The sequence below is a fragment of the Pinus tabuliformis genome, chromosome 5_2, assembly GCF_031772625.1.
Source record: "Pinus tabuliformis cultivar Carrire ecotype Pingquan chromosome 5_2, CPIR1, whole genome shotgun sequence".
In the NCBI taxonomy this organism is placed as follows: Eukaryota; Viridiplantae; Streptophyta; class Pinopsida; order Pinales; family Pinaceae; genus Pinus; species Pinus tabuliformis.
The window spans coordinates 739,655,169-739,668,501 of record NC_142306.1 but is presented as its reverse complement, the minus strand read 5'-3'; the positions used below and the strand labels follow the sequence as shown (position 1 = coordinate 739,668,501).

At 37.6% G+C, this 13,333-nt stretch overlaps 1 protein-coding gene across 3 annotated transcripts; it reads left to right on the top strand.

The window, feature by feature from the left end:
- The first annotated feature begins 2,963 nt into the window (after nt 1-2,963).
- Nucleotides 2,964-10,140, top strand: LOC149161354 (F-box/LRR-repeat protein 3-like). Of its 3 annotated transcripts, XM_089436954.1 has the most exons (8): nt 2,970-3,467; nt 3,627-4,463; nt 5,199-5,315; nt 8,181-8,285; nt 8,408-8,804; nt 8,932-9,061; nt 9,183-9,477; nt 9,579-10,140. In XM_089436954.1, exons 2-8 carry the CDS (start codon nt 3,831-3,833, stop codon nt 9,834-9,836), a joined length of 1,935 nt encoding a protein of 644 aa, XP_089293080.1. In that variant the 5' UTR covers nt 2,970-3,467; nt 3,627-3,830; the 3' UTR covers nt 9,837-10,140. The 3 variants fall into 3 exon arrangements, with proteins under 3 accessions (XP_089293081.1, XP_089293080.1, XP_089293079.1); XM_089436953.1 differs by having other exon boundaries at nt 2,970-4,463; XM_089436955.1 differs by lacking the exon at nt 5,199-5,315 and having other exon boundaries at nt 2,964-4,463.
- The last annotated feature ends 3,193 nt before the right edge of the window (nt 10,141-13,333 follow it).

The following is a 13,333-nucleotide window of genomic DNA, read 5'->3' as shown; positions in this document are numbered from 1 at the left end:
TGAATTCTAGATTTTTGCTTCCACAGAATTTCCTCCTGTTGGCATCTGGCCTGCCAATTCTGCATGAGTGTTTGTTCGGTATTCATTGTTTCTTGATTTATATTCCCCGGTATCCATTCCTTGTGAATCTGTTCTAATTGCTCCTCCAACACCTTCTTTTCTTTAAATACGTTGCCGAAGACTTCTTGATTCCAGGATTTTAACCTGTTTTTGATATGTTTAAGTTTAGCTTGAAGAATGTACATCCTGGTTCCTCTTATACCTGTCAGTTCGCTCCACCATTGTTTTATTTTCGATGTGAACTATGGATGACTAAGCCAAAACTTTTCAAATTTGAAGGGTTTATTCCTTGGGGTGCCAAGGATGGCCGCATTCATTATTATGGGCCAGTGGTCCGAACCTCCACTTGGTAGTATGTACGAATCCACAGTAATCCCTTCCAAAAGGATGGTTCTATCACTAAGAACCTGTCCAGTCTAGAGGCAATTTGCCTATCACCTCCTCTTTTATTGTTCCATGTGAAGCCCCGCTCTTGGGGAAGATGTCTACAAGCATGGCTGACTTGATAAAATCTTTGAAAGCTTTAGCATCTCGGTTGAGCGTTCTGATACCTCCTTTTTTTCTGTAAGCGCAGTGATCATATTAAAATCCCCTCCGAAAATTGCTCTTTCTTGGGGATATCTCTGCTGCAAGTTGGATAGACTTTTGAGCATTAGCAATTCGCCTCTAGTTTTTGAGGGCCATAACCATTTGTGCAGAGATAGGTATTTGGATTCCCTACCATTTGGAATTCTATTGAGATGTGAAATCTGGCAGCGTCAGAAGATAAAAGCTGGAGAACCTGAGGATTCCAAAGAATGGTCAAGCCCCCTTCAATTCCATTACTTTCTGTTTCTAGGCAGTCTATTCTTTTGCCTAATTTTTTACTGATGTTTTCCATTGTTTTGCTCGAGCATTTAGTTTCTTGCAAAAAAAATCATATCTGGTTGTTCCTTTTTGACTTTTGTCTTTAATAACCATTGCTTCTTTAGGCTATTTAACCCTCTAGCATTCCAAGAAAGTACTTTCATAATTAACAATTTTTTAGGAAGTGAGTGTGAACGCCTCAAGGGCTTTCATCTTACCTGAGTTTAGGAGCATTTGACCGAGCTCTTGTAATGCTTCATTGTTTGTTCTTCTCTGTTTTTTCCGGTGCTTTGGGTTGGTTGTGGTTTGATGCAGTGCTTGAGCTCTCACCCCTAGACCTTTTGCTGTTCCCAAGCTTCTTCTCTGCATGTCCATTTCTGCTTATTGTCTTGCTATGAATAACGTGTTGATTCTGTTCACCTCCTCTTCAGATATGTGTTCTATGCCTTTCTTTTTCCATTGTTTTACCATGTTTGGTAGATCCATTACTTCCTGTCCTAAAATATCGCTTAGCTCCATATCCTCGAGCCCCATTTCGCTAGTCATCATTTCTGAATCTTCTTCCAGTTCTTCTGTTGGGCCAGGAGCAAGTGGAATGTTGCTTGATGGATTGGAATTGGGGTCTTGTGCCCTTGGTGTGATTGTGGTCTGGCTATCTTGCAGTGGCTCTTGCTCTTGATTGGTGTCCTCTGGTTCCGTCTCCGATTCCAATACCTCAAATGCATTGCTTGTGCTTCTGATGGATGTATTTGCTTTATTATATTGCCTTTTGTTTGCTCACTATTTAGCATGAGGTCGAATAAAAGCCTCCTTATTCTTACCCCCTGTGTTTTCCTTGGGTTTCTTCATTGTCTTGTTCATTGGGCATTCTTTGATCAAATGTCCATGTTCATGACATTTCCTGCATCGAAAAGGGATTTGCTCATAATCTATAGCTTGAAAATACACTTCATCTTTGTATTCCAACCACAGACCCTCATGCAAAGTCCCCGAAACATCCCTTTCGACATAGATTTTAGCACAGGAGGTGTATCTCTTCTGTAATGTTGCCTCTAAGAAATATCCTTATCTTACTAAATCTAAATTTTATATTATTTTATTAAAAAATATACTATACTAATTTAATATTTGACTTAACTATAATTTCAAAATTTTAAACATATTTAAAAAAATAAATAACCAACTTAACTCTAACTTTTAAATTTCGAACATATTTTAAATAAATAAATAAAAAAAATAGTAAATTAAGAATTTCAATTTATCTGTTCCCAAATAATATCAATAAGGATCGGCCTGGAGTATGCCGTAAAACTGCTTCTGCTTGGCTAAGAGCTCGTCTTCCTCGGACGTAAGGAAACAGGTTAACGGCCCAAGACCCAGAGGCATCTGGCAGGAGTGAGAGCCTGCTCCCGATTACGGACCACCAGCAGGGTTATGCCAGGTGGCGTGGTTTTCCTATTTAACAGTGATGAGTCAAACCCAGCATTCGCGGATAGCAGCCACAGATGGCTGTCCTCACTGTTGGTTTGACACCTGAGTTGATAGGTTTTACCACCTTCGGAAAAAAAAAAAAAAAAAAAAATATCAATAAGGCATTGTTTAGGTCAAAAAAAGGTGGAAATTTGATTTTTTTTTCAATAAATTTGAAAGTTTTTAAATTTTGTTTTCGATGATAGAAATAGATTTAGCACTATCTTGACAAAAACACAATCACTTAAATCTTGTTTTTATAGTAGAATATAAATTTAGCACCATCTAAATCCTCAGAACACTCAAAAATTCCATTATTTTCCAGACAAATGTGAAGCTCCTTTAGACTACCCACCTAATGTGGACACTGACCAGCCTTTAGCTTTAACATTCAAGTCAAATGAACAAGTGGAAGAAGCCGATACGAAAAATATACAGCTATCCACTAATTGACCCCACAAATGGTCGAAAGTTCGAGGAAGATGCTCGAAGGGGTCGCACCACGAGCAGGTACGGCCGTTTTATAACTTCACCTCCACTACGAAATTATGTACTTGGACGGTACCTCTTTATTGATGTGACCCCACGCCATGTTATCATGGTATATATTCAGCGGGCAAGAATCATCTGGAGCTGAAAAAAATTTCTAATTATTTCCCCCCAGTTTTTAGGTTGAGGAATTTCAGGGTTGCTTTTTGACTAAATACAATAATGTGGGGGAGGTGAATTTATGAAACTGTTTATCTGTATAATGAAAGCAACAAGCAGGCGTTGGAAACAGTGCAGGGTAGCGAACATTACACGTCGAGCTCTGGATGGGGTAGATATGGGGGAATAAAATCGAAGGCTACTGCATAGTGCATTTGGGTAAGGCTAGATCTGTGATTTTATTTGGGTGTCCGGAAATTGTTGTATCTTAGGTCAGTTGGAAAGGATATGTGATTTGGGTTTCACAAAGGAACATAATGGGGCAATTGGGTTTGTATGGAACTATGAAATCTGAGTTGGGTTTCGGAGATAATATTCAGCCATGGCTGATTTCTGCAATTCAGTTTGAATTCGGGAAGAAGACTTTGGGCATGGCTGGAATGGTACAAAACTTCATGCTCAGAAAATTTTCTGTTCTTTAATATTCCTTTTCTGCTGTGGTCTTTTCTGGGATTCTCTCTTAATATCATTGCAAGGATGTGGTGAGATTCTTTATCTCAATTTGTCTCTGTGATTCAAGTCTTTCTGTTCCTGCATTGCAGAAAAGAGTTTAGTCAATGTGGCTTGCACCATCAAAATCAGATATACTGCGAGGGTAAAAAAATTGTAAGCAGCTAGTGCGGGCATGAACATGGGTGCCTAATAATGAAGGAGTTAAGATTGACATGAGATCTTTACCATCTCAAATTACAGAGCATTCTTTGTGGATAGAAAACCCCTGTTGTGTTATAATTTAAACGTTTACAATGCAGAGGAAATCAGTCCGTTCTCATGCGGAAATCAACATCCTTGGTGATGAGATCCTCATAACTATTCTTGATAAGTTGCAGGATCCTATAGATAGGAAGTCCTGGTGCCTGGTTTGCAAGCATTTTTTCTATCTGGAGGCCAACTACAGGAAGAAAGTACAGCTGATGCGATCAGAGTTACTTCCAAGGATTCTGAGAAGATACAGTAAGATTCAGCATTTGGATTTATCTCTGTGTTCTCAGATCACAGATAAGAGTCTGGGGCATGTAGCAGGCATCCTCGGAAATCATTTGGTTTCCATCAATCTTTCTAGGTTGTGGACTTTCACTCATCTGGGTCTTCTTGATTTGGTTAAAAATTGTCAGTCTTTAGTCGAACTTGATCTTTCCAATTGCACTGAAATCACAGATCATGCAGCAGAAGCCATAGCACACGCCCGAAATTTGGAATCATTGAATCTAGTGAAATGCAAACAGCTTACTGACATGGGTCTTGTATGCATAGCTGTAGGATGTAGTAAATTACGGAATTTGAATCTTAGGTGGTGTGTGGGGGTCACAGACCTTGGAGTTGAGCTGGTTGCTATGAAATGCAAGGAGTTACGTAGTCTTGATCTCTCTTACACGCAGGTATGCTCCCGCCACTGAGTTTAACTACTAATGTTCTTCACAGCTTGTTCAGAATGGTTCAGCTCTTCCATGTCATGATAAGTCTCAGGGTACATTATATTTCCTGTTTAATGAAAAGAAATCGTTATGGAGAGCGCATGAGTTTTGGGAGATTGATTGCATCCATTCTCTCTTTAGCTCATAACAGAACTCATTAAGCCTAGATGATTTTCAATCGTTTTTGGCTACACTTTTAATCTTTTAAAAACTCCATTCGCTCATTTTAATTGTGGCAAATAGTGGGTTGGGTTAAATTATGGCTATAATGGAAAGAGTAATTGCACAGGAAGCTAGGTAGTGAATAAATATGCATAATCTAACTGTTAGATATAGATATAGTTTCCCCTTTCTGGGCATGTTTTCCGGTCAATTTTTCTTGGAATCTTAAATTTCTGTGTTGTAATATGCAGAATTCCAGTGTCCTGATTTTTCAGGGGTTGAATTCATTTGTGCATTCAAGAATATATTTTAAACAATTAAAATCATTATTTTGTGAAAAATTGCATCCCTGAATTTAGATGAAAAAGACATAAGCGCCAAATAGTTAGACTGTGCCAAATAAATATAGTTACACTGTTGTTTTATGTCATCTTTAATCATCAGGTGGTGCTTGCAAAAATGGCTACTTATAGCAAATTGTTTGCATAGCAGTTTTATGGATTTTTTTTATACTGAGCAAATTTGTTTTTGCTGCAGATAACAAACAAATGTCTTGCTTCAATTAACCATCTAAATCATCTTGAGAATTTAGCATTGGTTGGATGTGTTCGTGTGGGTGATAATGGCCTTACGTATCTCAAAAAATCTTTGCAGGTATGACAAGTGAATGAGAATGCCTCTTGTTGTAATTCTCAAACTCTATGTTCAGCAGAGATGAAAAATTACGACTTTAAAATACGGAAAATGGCAATGTTTTGTGTTATACTGGAAAATATATCAACATCCACGTTAGAAAACTTAAACATACTTGAAATATGATGTAAACAAACAAGAAGTTGCGACTCATCTGCAAAATCAAATGTAATTTAGAATCTTCAGTTGTGAGGTTGAGAAATAGAAATAGCTATTCAGTACAAGAAGGAAATCCTTTTTAGCGAGACATTTATAATTCATGCCAAAGCTAAGTTACACCAAGTTATAGAGAAGTGGGGATGAAAGAGGTGAGACGGGAGACTCTATTTATTTGTTAAAGGGAGCAATAAAATATAGCCTTAAACTTCATTTATACGTGCTACTTTTTTGTGGGCTGGGTCAACATTTTCCTAGTAAGAAGCATCATATCTAAAATTGACTTTGGTGTAAGTCTGAGAGTTTATATATCTTTGCGCCATGGATGATCGATTTAGTAACTTCTTTGCCTGATGCTATATGCATTAGCATGAAATGAGTAAATAATTCATTAGATATCATTTTTGGGATTCAACTGCGTTAAGTAAGTCATTCAAACGTATGACCATTTCCATGAGAGGTAGTCGTAACTGACTAATTTCTCATGATTTTTGAATAGTTCACTTAGCACTCATTGCATCGGGTGATGCTCACAGGGGTGAAGAAGTGGGATTGAAACTAGTGAAATGTGGAGAACGAATCACATAGCATCAATCATCACTTCCGGGGCTTGCACCCGGTAACCAGGACTTCCCAGGAGGTCACCCATCCCAGAACTCCTCTGGCTCAAGCGCGCTTAACTGTGGAGTTTTTCCACAATCAAGCCCACTTAGCTTGCTACCCCATTTGCAAAACCTTAGCAAGTATTGTGCCTCATGAACCATTCATGAACCATTCAAGTATTGTGCCTCTTGAATGGTTCATGAGGCACAATACTTGCTAAGGTTTTGCAAATGGGGTAGCAAGCTAAGTGGGCTTGATTGTGGAAAAACTCCACAGTTAAGCGCGCTTGAGCCAGAGGAGTTCTGGGATGGGTGACCTCCTGGGAAGTCCTGGTTACCGGGTGCAAGCCCCGGAAGTGATGATTGATGCTATGTGATTCGTTCTCCACATTTCACTAGTTTCAATCCCACTTCTTCACCCCTGTGAGCATCACCCGATGCAATGAGTGCTAAGTGAACTATTCAAAAATCATGAGAAATTAGTCAGTTACGACTACCTCTCATGGAAATGGTCATACGTTTGAATGACTTACTTAACGCAGTTGAATCCCAAAAATGATATCTAATATAATGCACTGCGTAAATCCCCCATACTTAAATAATTCATTATATCATTGACTGTGAGTAGAACAAGTTTTGGCATGGAAATTGTTTACCTTCAGTAGAATGTCCTTTTAGAATACTTTGTCTTCTTGTCTTTCTTGTTCTAACTTTAGCAGTTTTTTTTGTTTGTCAGTTGTCTGTGATCTTCCAGGCTTGATTTGTGGGTTGAGGCGCCACGACCCATGGGCATCTAATCCATCAAAGTCACTCGGGTATCGCACCCGGCCTGGGTCACACCTGTCCTAAGCTGACTATATTTTTTTAGCATGTCTCCTCCCCCAGCATAGGGTCCTGGGCCATGCCTGTCCTAAGCTGACTATATTTTTTTAACATGTCTCCTCCCCCTCGCACAGGGCACAACCACCGGCCATGAGATTTGATTTTGGGTTGCCTTGCTAACAAGGCCCATCCTCAACCAATTGTGCTAGTGGGACTTGACAACTTTAGCAGATCTTTAATTTTCAGAAAGATTTGCGTTGTTTTTGCATTAAGATCTCAATGGTATATGTCCTGCTCAGGTGCTTGCATCTTTTGTTTCATATCTGTTATATTTGACAATTTGATTTTGTTTCATATCCGTTATATTTGACAATTTGATTTTGATTTCCTATTGATTCTCCATAGAGACAGAGTCCTTGTAATTAGGAAATGATTTTGCCGTTGCAAGATGGCTCTTCAATATATTTTGAGGGTCATATTTGTTATTCGGAATATTAAATTTTTCTGGATGTCAAGGAAAGTGCAATTATTGGAATAATAGCACGGGGTGGAAATTGGAATGCTTCTTGGTGAAAATTTCTGATGATTTCTCGAGTATGCTCCAAGAGAATATTGCTAGGTAAAAATTTCTGATGATTTCCTGAGCATGCTCCAAAAGAATATTTGTCAAGGCAACAATACAAGATCATCTGTATTGAAACTTCAGAATTATCGTTATGGAACTAGTTTTTTCTTAATACAGGACAGGTATAGCAGTTGCCATAACGGGTGCTTGAGACACTCAACATAAATAAGCAATAATTGGCATACTGTGTTGCTGAAACATGAAAATCGTACTTTGTAGTCTTGTCTTTGAAGAAGCTCTCGAGTATTCAGGTTCTAGCAGGTCTCACAATGTGGAGTTTACTGATCCTTTTCATCTTTTTCTTGTTTCATGTAAAAATTATCTTCTCATGACATTTGTTCCATTCTCCAGAAGGTTTCTGAGCCTATATTTATGATTGTTTTATCTGTTAAGATCTTTTTACTTACTGAGTTGGAAAAAAGGTCCCACAGGATCTTTAGCGATTGATGATTGTGCAATTGGAGGCATTTTACTTCATCCATTTATGTTTTCTTTCTGATATTTTTTCTAAAGGCATGAAAACCTGAAACGCATAGATTAAATAGTGGAGAAGAGTTGTTATTTTTGACTCTCTCTCTCCTATTTACAGTGACATCTGACTCAATTGTTGTTATGTTGCAGAGACTTGATGTTTCGAAGTGTCAGAATGTTAGCTGCACGGGAATAATTTCCCTTGCAAGTGGTTCCTCAGACTTGCGTCAACTTACTCTTGCCTATTGTATACCAGTAATTATCCGACTAAAATTTGTTGAATATTTTGACTTCATCAGTTGTGAAGTATTGAAGTTCATAAACTTAATTCTCGAAGTGATACATTGTTTAATATTTTTGTGTGTTATGTACTACAGGTTTCTGACGCTCTTCTTAAGAGCTTCCAAAACTTGGATAGACTGCAAACGATCAAATTTGATGGTTGTGTAATTTCCCCCAGAGCGTTGGAGTCAGTTGGGAAAAGCTATTGCATGTCTTTGAGGGAATTAAGCTTAAGCAAGTGTATTGGAGTTACAGATGAAGGATTGACTGCACTTGTGGCATGCTGTAGAGAGCTGAACAAGTTAGATCTCACTTGTTGCCGTAATCTAACTGATGTTGCTCTCTCGGCCATTGCAACATCATGCAGATATCTTTCATCTCTTAAGATGGAATCCTGTAGCTTGGTCACAGCAACAAGTTTGACTATGTTAGGAGACGGCTGTCCTTTCCTGGAGGAGCTTGACTTCACCGACTGTAGCATAAACAATACAGGTTCCGTACATTGTTTATATATGAAGAGAATTTTGACAGTAATGATGTAAATAGTAATTGTTACTAGTTTTGGAGATTGTTTTATTGTCTTCTGTGCTTCTTGTATTTACCCTGTCCGTTTATGCAGGATTGAAATCCCTTTCTAAGTGTTCGGAATTGATAACTTTGAAACTAGGATTCTGCCCAAATATATCCAACGAAGGAATTGCCCATATAGGAGCCCGGTGCTCATCTCTCCAAGAACTTGATTTGTACAGGTACACGTCATTATTCAAATGAACCCAACATTTTATTAGAAAATCTGTTTATCAAAATGATGTTTTCTGCACTTTTCATTTGAAGATGTTTGCAGTTTACTGATGGGAAATGTATATCCAGATCTGTAGGAGTCGGGGATGCTGGATTAGCAGCAATTGCCAATGGTTGCCCAAGGTTAAAGAGTATTAATATTTCTTATTGCATACATGTCACTGACAATGGTCTGACATCTCTCGCTCAATTGCAAAAACTTCACCAGCTTGAAATCCGAGGTTGTTCTGGGATTTCCTCTGCTGGTCTTTCTGCAATCGCTTTAGGATGTAAGCGTATCGTTGAATTGGATATCAAAAGGTGCTATGGTGTTGATGATGTTGGAATATTGGCTGTAGCCAGGTCATGTCAAAATCTGCGACAGGTAAGACATTTTGAATCAGGGAGGTTTAAATTTCCATTCATCCTCCCCTGTATATCTGTTGAAAGACAACTTTAACATTGAAACCTGTTGTATTTGTGCAGGTGAATGTCTCATATTGCTCAATCTCAGATGTTGGGTTGTTAGCATTGGCGAGTCTTAGATGCTTACAGAACATAAAGCTAGTTTATTTGAGGAATGTAACGATCAATGGTTTCATGTCCGCTCTGCTGGCTTGCAAGAGTTCGAAGAAATTCAAGCTTATTCAATCCTTAAAGTACAACTTACCACGAGTTGTGATTGAGATGTTGGAAGCCCGTGGGTGCAATATTCGATGGATGGACAAGCCTTTTGTCATATAAGATGCTCATCTCAAATAAGTGTCGGTACTTGATATGTTTTCGGAATTGTAATATATATCTTAGAGTTCCTTTTACGGGTAGTGTTTGTCAATCTAAACAAAGCAAATTCAGGTAATGATGAATTTCAGTTTCAAACTCATGAATCTGTGGGTTTAATGTAGTGAGTAAATTATCTCACAAGTCCATCTTCTGAGAGATGAAATGAGCACCTATGATATCATAGGTACACTTTGTATCTTGAAGAGCTTTGTATTTATTCTGAATGGTCTCTTCTTTATTTATATATTTAGGCTTTGTTTTCATTTGTGCAGTAAGTTATTTTTATTCATGGATTGTCGACGCTGATTTTTCTAATCTTCTTTGAAGTCTGGAAACATCTTTCTATGAAATTTCTAAAATGTGAACTACATAGTTTTCAGGACTTGATTTTTTTCGGAAAATGTAATATATATATCTGAGAGTTACTTTTAGAAGTACGGTTTGTGCAACTCTTAACGTAACAGATTTGTGTAATCATGATTTTTTGTTTAAATTCCATGAATTTGTGGGGTTTAATTTAGTGATAGAATTATATTATACGGTCTATCTTCTGAGAAATGAAATGGACACCTATGATATCACAGGTACTGAAGATTATTGCGTTTATTCTGAATGGTATCCTTTTATTTGTGTAAGCTAGTTTCTTTTGCTTTGCATTTTGTGCAGTATGTTCTTTTTATTCACAGATGGTTGACGCTGAATTTTCAAATGTTCTTTGAAGTCTGCAAGCATCTTTCTATGCTGTTTGTAAAATGTAGATTACATAGTTTCTAGAACATTTTAGCTCTTCACTTCAAGATTTTGCAGGGGCTAGTATTTGTATTTATATAGTCTCTAATTTGGTGAAGCCAGCAATGTTTTGGGTTGCAGCAATATCCAAGCACTCATGATTTGGGGTTGTTAATTGGTATCTATACTAGTCTGCTTCGACTATGTTTGGTTATGTTTTGTGTTAAATTTTTCAGCCAATGTTTTCTCTCATTCCCTCGTCAGCTCAACTCCTATGCAGAAATGCATGGCCTTTTAATATCAAATTGAAAAACGCAAGTATATATTTGAGATACTTAATGAAATAGCACAAGATACCTTTATCTTATTGGAAATGTCGCTCTCTGGGATGCTTTTGAGAGGCACATTTTAATGAAAAGAAGAAATTGGACAGAAAAAATTGTTAGAAGATTCTAATAGGCTTAAACTCGTTAGAGGCCATGCCATGAAACTGTTATTTTGATGATGTTTGTTGATGCGTATCTCAAAGGCAATTACGGAAAACTTTGAAATTTTTAATGGTGGACTCTGTAATGAAGCCTTGTGATTGGAGAGGGTACACAACACTTGGATCTGTCTTACAATTTGGTTGGCTTGCTTTTGTTAAAAGGCTGTGACTAAGGAGTATGTATTCTTCCAAAGTCACCAAAGTTTGCCTTTGATCTCATCATCTACATGGAAGATTGCACTAGCACAGTGACCACCTCTAACAACACCATCATTATAGAACTGTAGAAAATGGTGACTGGTAAACCTACGCAAGAAGATTAATGCTAACAGATTCTTAAGAAAATAGCAAGTAAACAACGGCACATATGCACTGCACAAGAATGTAAACTCTTTATTGGAAAAACCGACAAACTCAGAGCTACACATCTTTCTCATTGTATGAACAAAACAGGTACACAATATAATATTTAGGTATTTTGCAGTGTCACTCAACCATAATGTGCTAAACATTAATATATTACAATAGGCTGAAATCATGAAGGGAGAAGCATCAAAGCATATCGAACAAGAATTAGTGTTGCCACTTATGAATGACCCACATTTCAAAGGATTTTGCCCAACCATGTGTTACCATGGGAAGCAAGCTCTTTGAGTTTTGAATTTGGATCATCACTGCAAGTGATCCATCTTGGTGTTGCACTGCAGCCTGAGGAACCCATAACTCCTTGGTAAACGAAAAGGGGTCAACTTGGAAATTCAAATATTTTTAGGCAAATTAAAATTTGGTGAAAACTTTAAGAGTCTTTCAAGCACTGGTAAGTGGTCGTTTGGATGGAAAATGGGCTGTTCGTAGTGGAATTGAAGATTGCATAGGTTCTAGTTGCTTTGGTTCCTGAAGTGTAAGCTACTAGAATCATCAATCAAGCGTTCTTCAAATGCACTGTTAGAAGATAGCTTAAAATCAATTAGGTGTTTGACATGGCATCACAAGTGGAGAACAAGTTACAACTTAAGGTCCTTGTTCTCTTTGTAGCATATCTGTAAAACATACTTTTATGAGATGGCAATGTACTAAATGAATTATAATTCCCCAAAGACTTATATATATATATATATATATATATATATATATATATATGTATATATATAAAATTCCCCAAAGTGAGACAAAATCTCCCAATTCTCTTTTGTCAATCCCATCCCCCATGTGCCTACAATGTTGCCACTCATGCAATAGATGGTATCTTGGTGTCATCATTCGGGGAAGTCTTGAATACAATAAACTTAATGCAAAGTTTTTGTTTTTGTTTTGTTTTTTTTAATTAAATTGTGTTGTCGCTGCTACAACCAACCCTCCAAATTTTTAACCAATGCATTGCTTTTGGAGCCTACCTCCTATCTACAAGGATTCATCTTTCAATGTTGTCAAATATTCATGCTAATGTGGGAGACATGTCTTTCCATGCAGTGCTTGTGGTGTCTTGTTTTGACCTTGATATGAATTTTTTCAAACACAAGTCATCCCCTGCCTTAACCTTGCAACATTGTTGGTCTTCCCTTTTCAAACTATGCAATCCATTGTCTCTGGAAATTGTGCTAGGCCTTGAGGATCTGAATTGTGCAATCATGGAAGGTAGACTAGTGTTGAGCTCAGAAACTACGCAAAATCTTTTCTTCCCCTCAAAAACTGCAATTCATTGAGGTAAGGAATTGCACAAGCCCTTGAGCCTGGGAATTGCGCAATCCCTTCTAACATTGTGAACAGGTTGTTTGTCGAAAAAGCAGCACTGACCTTCCTAAAAAATAGGAGTTGACCAATTAATATTTGGTTAAATCCACTAAGATGCTACTTATGACTTTCAGACAAGTGGCGTTTATTTTCCTTGATTTTAGGCATGTGCATCAAAAACCCTAACCCGACTAGATCTATATAATAGATGCCTCTAGAGCTCATTTGCACATATGATCTTGGAGCTCTAGCCTTCTCAACGAGATAAAAGAACTTTCGGTCGAGTTTGCGCGTTTTTTTGAGTAAGTTTTGCATGTGTCTTTTTTATATTCGTTTTTCTTTTCTGTTGCATTTGCTTCTATGAGTGTTATTTTGTCTATTTCTTTTCATAGTAGTTGGCATTTTAACTAGTATTAGCTTGTACAAGTGTTGGTTCGGTTTGTAGTTCACATTTTCCAAGTGTCGCATTGAGTTCTTGCTTTTTTCCCATAAACAGTCACAACTGTTGGAT

Coding starts and splice junctions, on each gene's coding strand:
- LOC149161354 (XM_089436954.1), top strand. CDS start 3,831: ATGCAGAGGAAATCAGTCCGTTCTCATGCGGAAATCAACATCCTTGGT. Junction 4,464..5,198: donor TTGATCTCTCTTACACGCAG/GTATGCTCCCGC, acceptor TTTTTGCTGCAG/ATAACAAACAAATGTCTTGC. Junction 8,805..8,931: donor CTGTAGCATAAACAATACAG/GTTCCGTACATT, acceptor CCGTTTATGCAG/GATTGAAATCCCTTTCTAAG.